The sequence below is a fragment of the Juglans microcarpa x Juglans regia genome, chromosome 3S, assembly GCF_004785595.1.
Source record: "Juglans microcarpa x Juglans regia isolate MS1-56 chromosome 3S, Jm3101_v1.0, whole genome shotgun sequence".
Lineage (NCBI taxonomy): Eukaryota > Viridiplantae > Streptophyta > Magnoliopsida > Fagales > Juglandaceae > Juglans > Juglans microcarpa x Juglans regia.
Genome location: NC_054599.1, coordinates 22,318,794 through 22,328,261, shown reverse-complemented (window position 1 = coordinate 22,328,261; position 9,468 = coordinate 22,318,794). Strand labels below are relative to the sequence as shown.

At 37.7% G+C, this 9,468-nt stretch overlaps 1 protein-coding gene across 1 annotated transcript; it reads left to right on the top strand.

Annotated features, from left to right (window-relative positions):
• Positions 1-273: 273 nt before the first annotated feature.
• On the top strand, positions 274-4,841 carry LOC121257443 (respiratory burst oxidase homolog protein C-like). The gene is made up of 12 exons (XM_041158442.1): positions 274-1,119; positions 1,213-1,375; positions 1,456-1,504; positions 1,598-1,711; positions 1,811-2,236; positions 2,349-2,735; positions 2,860-2,955; positions 3,086-3,201; positions 3,352-3,454; positions 3,553-3,626; positions 3,805-4,355; positions 4,504-4,841. The coding sequence occupies exons 1-12, from the start codon at positions 498-500 to the stop codon at positions 4,611-4,613; spliced, it is 2,811 nt and encodes a 936-aa protein (XP_041014376.1). The 5' UTR covers positions 274-497; the 3' UTR covers positions 4,614-4,841.
• The last annotated feature ends 4,627 nt before the right edge of the window (positions 4,842-9,468 follow it).

Here is a 9,468-nt window from a genome sequence, read left to right as displayed (position 1 = left end):
GTCTCTTAATAAAAGTAAGTTTTAATTTTATAAAACTATAAAATAATTATAATTTAATTATTTCTCGTTAGTCTGTGTTCTAGAGAAAAAAGCTATATTATGTTATAAAGATTTTGACTGATCGCCGCCCAAATAGATCATTGGCAGACCGATTGACCGACACCTGTGTTTACTTTTTCTTCTGGTGGGCTCTAGAGTTGAACTACTTGTTCTCGTGATCAGTGGTAGCAGTCGACACTTGGTAAATTATATAAAGCTGAGGCCTCTCTTTTTGGAAAGATATCATTGAGAATTATGTCGTTAGATCATGGCCTGTTAAGCTTCGGTTGAAAACATCAATTGCATCTTCTTCTACTTTTCCGATCTCCGTCATTCAAATCTCAATTCTCTGACTTCTCTGCGAAACCAGCCAAGTTCTTATATATATATACGTAAGTTTTCTTTGCGTTCGGATCATAAAACATTGCTTAAATTACGTGCTGAAGTAAGGGGGGAAAATGAGAAGCGGAGACGGAAGAGAAGCTCATCTGCAGACGAACACCGACGACATAGAGATCGTCGGGAACGACAGGAGAAGAGCATTTAGCGGTCCGCTGGCAGGAGCAGCTCCGACTCAACAATTTAGCAGAAACAGGAGTAGAAAGAGTGCCAGGTTCAATTTGCCTTCTGGGCACAGCCTAAGTAGGAACAGAAACAGCGGCGGCGATGTGCCTGATGACTACGTGGAGATAACTCTGGATATCCATGACGATTCCGTGGCGGTTCACAGCGTTCAGACAGCGACAGATGATCCGGAGGTCTCTTTGATGGCCAAGAGGACGCTCGGGAAGAAGTCTTCTTCTTCGTCCTTGGGTTCCTCCGTTTTGCGGAGCGCTTCGGCCAAAATCCGGCAGGTCTCGCAGGAGCTCAAACGTTTTACTTCCCTGTCCAAAAGGTCGTCTACTGCTAGGCGTTTCGACCGGAACAAGTCGGCTGCTGTCCATGCCTTGAAGGGCCTCAAGTTTATCGCTGCCAAGACCAGCGGCGCCGCCGGATGGCCAGCCATCGAGAAACGATTCGACGAGCTGACGGCTTCTACAAACGGACTTCTTGACGCTTCATTGTTCGGGGAATGCATAGGTAGGGTACTGAAATCCTAAATCCAAACAATCTGATCACTTCAGAAGCCTCGGTGTTAATATTCGTATCAACGGTTATATATATTCGTTATAGGTATGAACAAGGAGTCGAAGGAGTTCGCGGGTGAGCTTTTCCGAGCACTTGCTCGGAGGCATCACATAAGTGGTGATTCAATCAACATTCAGCAGCTTAAAGACTTCTGGCAGAAAATCTCTGACGAAAGCTTCGACTCCAGGCTCCAGATTTTCTTTGACATGTAAATATAAAATCCATTTTGTAAGCAATAATTGTCTTTGCTTGTTATTTTGTGTTAATCTATACTTTCTAATCACTCAGGGTAGACAGAGACGCTGATGGAAGAATCAGCGAAGATGAAGTCGAAGAGGTATGCTCCCGAGATAATTTGGCCGTACACTTTCTACTGATTATATACAGAAGTTGAAGATTGAAAATCTGAAAAAAACAAATCTTGTTTCAGATTATCAGCCTGAGCGCTTCTGCAAACAAACTCTCCAATATTCAGAAACAAGCAAAGGAATATGCAGCTTTGATTATGGAAGAGCTAGACCCAGAAAATGCCGGATACATCATGGTACGTATTTACATGAAAAGAGGCGTATACTTCCATTCGAATCACATGGGTTCCCATTTTATAAAATCTCAATCACTGCTATTGCTTGATGGGAAACAGATATACAACCTCGAAACACTGCTATTACAAGCTCCGAACCAATCTGTCAGGATAACTGATAGCCGCGTTCTGAGTCAAATGTTAAGCCAGAAGCTGAAGCCTACACTGGAAGACAACCCACTAAGAATATGGTACCAGAAGAGTAAGTACTTCCTAATGGATAACTGGCAAAGGGTATGGGTAATGTTGCTATGGCTTGGAATTGTTCTGGGTCTGTTTGCGTACAAGTTCGTGCAGTATCGAAACAAGGCCGTGTTCCACGTGATGGGGTATTGTGTTTGCGTTGCCAAAGGTGGGGCAGAGACCGCCAAATTCAACATGGCCCTGATATTACTACCAGTATGCCGGAACACCATTACTTGGCTCAGAAACAAAACCAAATTAGGGAAAATTGTTCCATTTGATGACAACCTTAATTTCCATAAGGTATGTTGATGTGATCTACAGAATGTTTACAGTCATGATTTTATTCAAATTCTTGGAAGTTTTTTCCCATAGTCTAAAGATGGCTTACTTTTTTGTTCTAATCTAAATTCAGGTGATTGCTGCCGGAATTGCCGTCGGGGTTGGACTGCACGCCGTTGCTCACTTAACATGTGATTTCCCACGACTTCTTCACGCAACGGAGGAGGAATACGAGCCCATGAAACCTTATTTTGGAGAAGAAAAGCCTCCCAACTACTGGTGGTTTGTGAAGGGGGTGGAAGGGGTGACAGGTATAATAATGGTGGTCTTGATGGCAATAGCATTCACGCTAGCCACCCCTTGGTTTAGGAGAAACAGGGTCAACCTCCCCAAGCCCTTCAAGAAGTTTTCTGGTTTCAATGCCTTCTGGTATTCCCACCACCTTTTTGTCATCGTCTATACTCTCCTTATTGTCCATGGCATTTACCTCTACCTCTCCAAAAAATGGTATCAGAAAACGGTTAGCATCTCATCTTCTCCTCTGGCCTTAAATTTGTCTGGCCTGTTTTCCCACCTCGCCCCATTTTTTTTTTCTCTCTTGTCGAATCTGTTTTCACCTTGAAACTACTATTTCTTGCTGTCAGACATGGATGTATTTGGCCGTGCCTGTATCTCTGTATGCATGTGAAAGATTGATTAGAGCTTTCAGATCCAGCATCAAGCCTGTTAAGATTCTAAAGGTAATTGAATTCAAGGCTTTTGTCTCACCCCTAAAAACAATTCTCTCTTAACTCAAGTTCTCTCAATTATCCTTTGTTTAATCGAGTCATCACGCTGATTGATTTTTCTTTTGGTGGGTCAATTTTGAAGGTTGCCGTTTATCCGGGAAATGTGTTGGCATTGCACATGTCAAAGCCTCAGGGCTTTAAATACAAGAGTGGACAGTACATGTTTGTCAACTGCGCTGCTGTCTCTCCTTTTGAATGGTAGGTATATTATAATAAAAGCTTGTGACAGACAAGTGGATGACTGCACATTATTGCAATTAATGCCCAGTTGGATTTGACCCAAATCGTAACAATTATATCCCTGAAAGTTAGTGTTAATGTGATACCAATTAATGTTGGTTTTGTCAGGCATCCATTTTCCATAACTTCAGCACCGGCAGACGATTACCTAAGCGTCCACATTAGAACACTGGGTGACTGGACGCGACAGCTCAAAACTGTTTTCTCGAAGGTTGGTATAGTTTTCTTCTTTTCGGAAACTTACTTCCTAGCCAAATTGCCTCATCGAGTTCTGCTTTAAGGTCTGAACGTCCCTTTGCATTGGTTAAGGTCTGTCAGCCTCCATCTGCTGAGAAGAGCGGCCTGCTAAGAGCTGATTTCATTCAAGGACCCAACAACCCCAGGTAAAGAAAAGGATACTAAGCCCCTGCGGCCTGCTCATTACTCATCTTCTCTGTTTGTTGATCCTTTCTGAAAAGTCTCCACCTATGTTATATACTATACTTAGTGATGCCAACCGTGTTTGAGATAGATGATCTAATATCATTGGTTTTGTTTGTGTCTCGGGGGGGAAACAAAAAGCTTTCCGAAGATATTGATTGACGGTCCATATGGCGCTCCAGCACAAGACTACAAGGATTACGATGTGGTTTTGCTGGTGGGGCTTGGGATCGGGGCGACGCCCATGGTCAGCATTGTCAAAGACATCATTCACAACATCAGGATGAAGGAAGATGAAGAGAACTCAGCGGAAGGAGCTTTAGAGAGTGGACAAGGCAATACCCCACCGCACAACAGTAAAAACAAGAGCAATAAATCAGGATTCAAGACGAGGAAAGCCTACTACTATTGGGTGACGAGAGAACAGGGTTCGTTCGATTGGTTCAAAGGGATAATGAACGAAGTTGCTGAGCTGGACGAGAAGGGGATGATAGAACTGCACAATTACTGCACAAGCGTGTACGAAGAAGGTGACGCTAGATCTGCACTGATAACCATGCTTCAGTCTCTCCACCATGCCAAGAATGGTGTGGACGTGGTGTCGGGGACCAGAGTCAAATCCCACTTCGCCAAACCCAACTGGCGACAAGTCTACAAGAAGATAGCTCTCCACCACCCGGATACACGAGTTGGTGAGTCATCAACCACCCTTGTTATCCCTATGCCACCCATCTTTTGCTTAGCCACCAACCACTTGCGTGGAAAGGCATCGATAATCATCAAGTGACGTCAACATTTTTGTCTTTAATGCTTGTGTTTTTGGGTCCCAAATGTCTGCAGGAGTTTTCTACTGTGGGGCACCGGCACTAACCAAAGAACTGGGGCAACTTGCTTTGGACTTCTCTCACAGGACCTCCACCAAATTTGATTTCCATAAAGAGAACTTTTAAAGACGATGAATCTAAAAGAAAGAGAAGGAAAATGGTGGAAGAAAGCCATTCGAAAGTCACCCTTCATATTGTTGTAGTGTATATAGTATTATAGTCCAGTCCCCGCGGCCATATTGCATCGATTCCTCCGCCCATGGTGACGATTAAAATGTTGGTCCATGGCGGGAGGTGGGGGCCACCAGCACTTAACTCCGTTTAGAGATGTTATTATTTATTTATTTATTTGTACAATTCTTGACCTTACATTTCTCTTCTAGGGTCTTTGCCTTTGTGCCCCTATTTAATAATCTTAGCTACTTACAACGTTGAAACAGAGAAAAATATCTTTTTTTATCTATTTATATAATTTGATTATATATATATATATATATTATCATCTTAAATATTATTATTTTTAATTTAAAAAAAGTTAATTACTTATTTAGAAATAAAACAAAATTATTATAAATATCATGTAATCATTTGTAAAATTCACATCTATCTCCTCTTCAATAACTTAAAATATCTCATTTCATTTCCAATCTAAACACAATTTTTAATAATTATCTCAACTCACAAATCTTACTACTATCACAAACTATCTTAACTATCTCATTTCATCTCAATTATTCTTATTTCTTGCTTCATGTCATGGTATAAAATAAAGGACAATGCATCCTTTTAAGAAAGTTATATTTCATTTTCAAAGGAAATGTAGTTACTTTTCTCCAAATCAACTTTGTTTATTTTCACAATTTATCTCAATTTATCACATTTAATCATTACAACTTTTTTAAATCTTTATACAAAATATAATAAACAATTCAATTTTTTTAAATATCAAAATAAAAATAATATTAAAAAAATATATTCTCATAATATTTTATTCAACTTTCAAATTCTATTTCAATTCATTTCATCTCATCTCAAAAAACAAACAAAAGAAAAAAGGATTCATCCTCCACACCGTGCAAGAGTTGACATGAAATCATCATATATAAAATCCATTTCAATCAACAATTTTAGGAGTGTTTGGGGGTCGTGAAAATTTGAAGTTCCAACATGTTGAAAGAAATGTTAGCAAACAGGAACACAGTAAGTCTTGACCAAGTATGGGCACTGAAGGAAGATGGATCATCCTTTTCTATCCACTGCACTTTATGTCATAATTATGGAAGGGATTGTTCCTATTTTCTCACCACTTACAATTTCATTTAGTGGAGCATCTTTTATAAAGTCGTTCTATGCTTTGTGCTATTTTTATAAGAAAATTAGTGTTTTAGCATCGAAATGATGGACAACGAAATGTCATTGAACTCACACTACCCTTTAGGAAATTAGCCTGGAAAAAGTTGAATCAGTAGCTCTCACTTATTTTCCAAACTCTTAATCGACTTGTTTGGATTGCGAGATTCTCTTAACTCATTTCATTTTATCTAATCATTACAGTTTATTTAAATTTTTATATAAAATATAATGAACAATTGAACTTTTTTAAATTTTAAAACAATAATAATATTAAAAAAATAATATTTTAATAATATTTTATTTAATTTATAATTTTTATTTCATCTCAACTTACTATTTAAACTTCTCCTTGATTATTCGGTCTCCTTTCCTTTGAGAGAGAGGGAGTAACTCTACGCCTACCTCTTTGGTACCATTTCGCCTCCTTAACCAATCTAGGAGAGGGGAGGTAGTCTTCCCACTATCTCCCTCCTGCATCTACTCTTTCTTGTATGTTTTTTTCGTATATGAAATTATCATTTATTCTAAAATTTTTAATTAATAAAAAGAAATATAAATTTAATTATTTATATATCATCGACACTTTGTTATTATTTATTTTCATAAACCTTCATCATTCCATGATCCATCCACTTTTAAAGACTACACACCACCAAGAAAGAACAGCCGCATCCAATTCCACCACCATCTCCATTTTTGCAACCAACTTGACAGGCACACGCCGCCACCTTGTTCATCTCCATTTTTACAGACATTCCGTATCACTAAAAATTATAACGCTTCAATGACCATGGATGCAATTCCAGCGTTGCATCAAATGCCCCGTATGTTGGTGAAAACTTATTAGATAATCCTAAAGTAAGGATGATCTGATACTCCCGTCTTATCCCATATAATTAAAATTACTTACATAAACATCGATCTTAATTGACATTACACGATGATCTCATGAGAGGTAAGATTGTCACGTATCTATATTTCGAAAGTACTTATTAATTTGGTGATTCTACGTCGCCTCCTAGTGCAATTTTTTTTTTTTTAATTTAAACATTAAAAAATACACGCAAATTCACTAGTGACAAATTTTTTCAAAATTAAAAAAAAAAACAAAAAAAAAAGCACTAGGGGTAATTTAGTAATTTTGTTTGATAGGGGTGTGAGGTGGGGGCACTAATGGACAACTGGTTGCAAGCCAATCAACTGATTAAAGTAGTGAGGGGACAATTATGTACAACACAGATGATTTTGTTTGATACGCTGTTGTCACTTGTCAATATGCGATTTGGTTTTTTATTCAACACGTATTTTCAAAAAGATATCGATTTTTTTTAACTTTTCCACTTGCATTTTTCATGCCAAGAATAATTGTCACGAGGTTGCAATTTGGTCTAAAGGGGTTTTGTCATTGAATCGTGGTGGCTGACCAAACCGCATTGAAGAGCTTTTGAAAATCTATGCAGAAGACTGCTCGTTTCGTATCAATTCTTACAACTTGTCTTGCGTTACCTTGATTTGCTCAAAGGAAGGAAGAAAACGTGACGGATCAATAAAGCTCTTCCTTGACACGTTGGGGGTCTCCATTTGCCCCCATTTGAAAGACGTTTCTCACGGCATTGCGTCTGTTATATACTTCCGAAAGAGGTTAGATAAATCATAAATCTCCGAGTGATAGGATAACAAGGCACGTATGTAGTGATAGGATTAAAAAAAAAAAAAAAAAATCTCCTCATCCCTATTCCGGAAATACCTAATAATTTTCCGCTTCCTTTTCAAACTCCTTAAAATATTGGTAATGATTTAACCAAATACTAATGTAAGTCTAAATTTTAACTATATGTAAGAAACAAACTTTCACATTAAACTAGCCAAAAGTCCAAACCTCAACACTAAAATTACAGTAATTATTGGATGCTTTCCAAACTTGCGAGTTACTGTTCATATTGAAAAGATATATTTTATTATTTCATCTATCTCTCCAACTCTCTTTCCCTCATTCTTTCCTTTCTTCATCCCGAAAGCTCCCCAACAAAGATATCTCGATCTTCAACTCTCAAGCCCCCATCTCTCTGTCGATCATCCATGTTGTCATCGTCTTCTAACCCAAATGATAGTTTCTCTTCCTCACTCCTCTCTCCCTCTTCTCTGTGTAGGCTTTCATCTCCCTCATTTCTCTCCATTTTCTCTCTTTCCTTGAGCGTTGTCTCTCCATTTCATTCTAGAAAATCTTTTTGGTCCGTTTCTTGATTATCTGTCTTTCCCTTTATGCGATTTTCTCTCATCCTAAGGCTGGTTTTTCAATTGTTCAAAAATTAATCTCGTGTGGCAGCTAGGTAAAAATTCGTTTTCTTGTTAATCTTGTAATTGGTTTTTACTTCATTGTGTTCTGGTTTTTAATCCTTCTTAGTGGTGATTTTGTATGGATTTTAGATAAATTTAGGGTTTTTTCAAGTTATTATAGTTACATTAATTTTTTAGTGGTTTCATTAGATTAATTTTGTATGCTGGTTTGATTAGATTAAGTTATTATCATTAGATTAATTTTGTATACTGGTTTCATTAGATTAATAGTTTGTTTACTAGTTTCATTAGATTAATTTTGTATGATTTAGAATTGAGTCATTTGCATGCTGCTGGGAGAGATTTATTTTTTATGGTTTTTAATTAATTTTGCATGCTACTACTGGTTTCAAGAGTGAAGATGAAAATACCAACCCTGTTTGCTGTCTAGAAATGGGCATTTTTCTGTTTGCTGACCTGAAGAAAAATATTAAAAACATATATATCCCATCTCATTTTCATGTGTGAAGATATGTAAAGAAACTGTAGGAAAGAAAGTTTTGCATGTAGGAACATTCTACCATTCTTCAAGTAACAATGAAATGGGAAACCATGGGTGTTATCCAGATTGTGCATGGCTATGATATCGCTTCAGCCTCTCATTATTATTGTTTTGGACAGTTGCTTTGATTCTTCAACCATGGGTGTTCATCTATCTTTCTCTCAATTATGATGATTTCCTTGTGACTTTTCTTCCCTGTAGAAAAATGTACATAAAGAAAATGCTTTGATTCTGCATTACAAGTTTCTGTTATGGATTTGGAAAGGAATTCCTTTTCTTGTGATGGTGGTTATTGGTCTGACCAAATCAGAAAGCAAGACCCATTACCTTAGTGCTCTTGGATTTTCTACGGTCCATTTCTAAAAAGTTCAGCTTTATGTTGGGTTTCTGCAGAACTCTGTTTGGTGATTTTAGATAATAATGTCTCTTTTAAAGCTGCTGAAATACTATGTCAACAAATATGTTTTGACTGCATTTTTGGTGATACAAAACAATCTCTTATATGTTAGCATCTGTTCTTCCTATTGTTTTTTTTTTTCCCTTTTGAGGTTAGTTTGCTAATTAATCTTCACAGCTCTGGTGCCCGACTGTTTGAAAAATATTGAGAAAAGTAGGAGTGAAAAATGCAACTAGAACTTTGTCCTTTTCCAGTGAAGTTTGTCATCATGTGGATCATTAAGAAAGAGAGGCTGCAATACCTACGAATGGGGTTGTTAATCCATGTTTCAATGTTATAAGTGTTTAGATATCCTTCGTGATGCCTTGTCTGGATCAGTCTGTGATGTAATT

Excerpts from the sequence above, each read along its gene's own strand:
- LOC121257443 (XM_041158442.1), top strand. The coding sequence starts at position 498 with ATGAGAAGCGGAGACGGAAGAGAAGCTCATCTGCAGACGAACACCGAC. Across the intron at positions 3,455-3,552 it reads TCAAAACTGTTTTCTCGAAG|GTCTGTCAGCCTCCATCTGC; the intron begins GTTGGTATAGTT and ends GCATTGGTTAAG. Across the intron at positions 4,356-4,503 it reads CCACCCGGATACACGAGTTG|GAGTTTTCTACTGTGGGGCA; the intron begins GTGAGTCATCAA and ends AAATGTCTGCAG.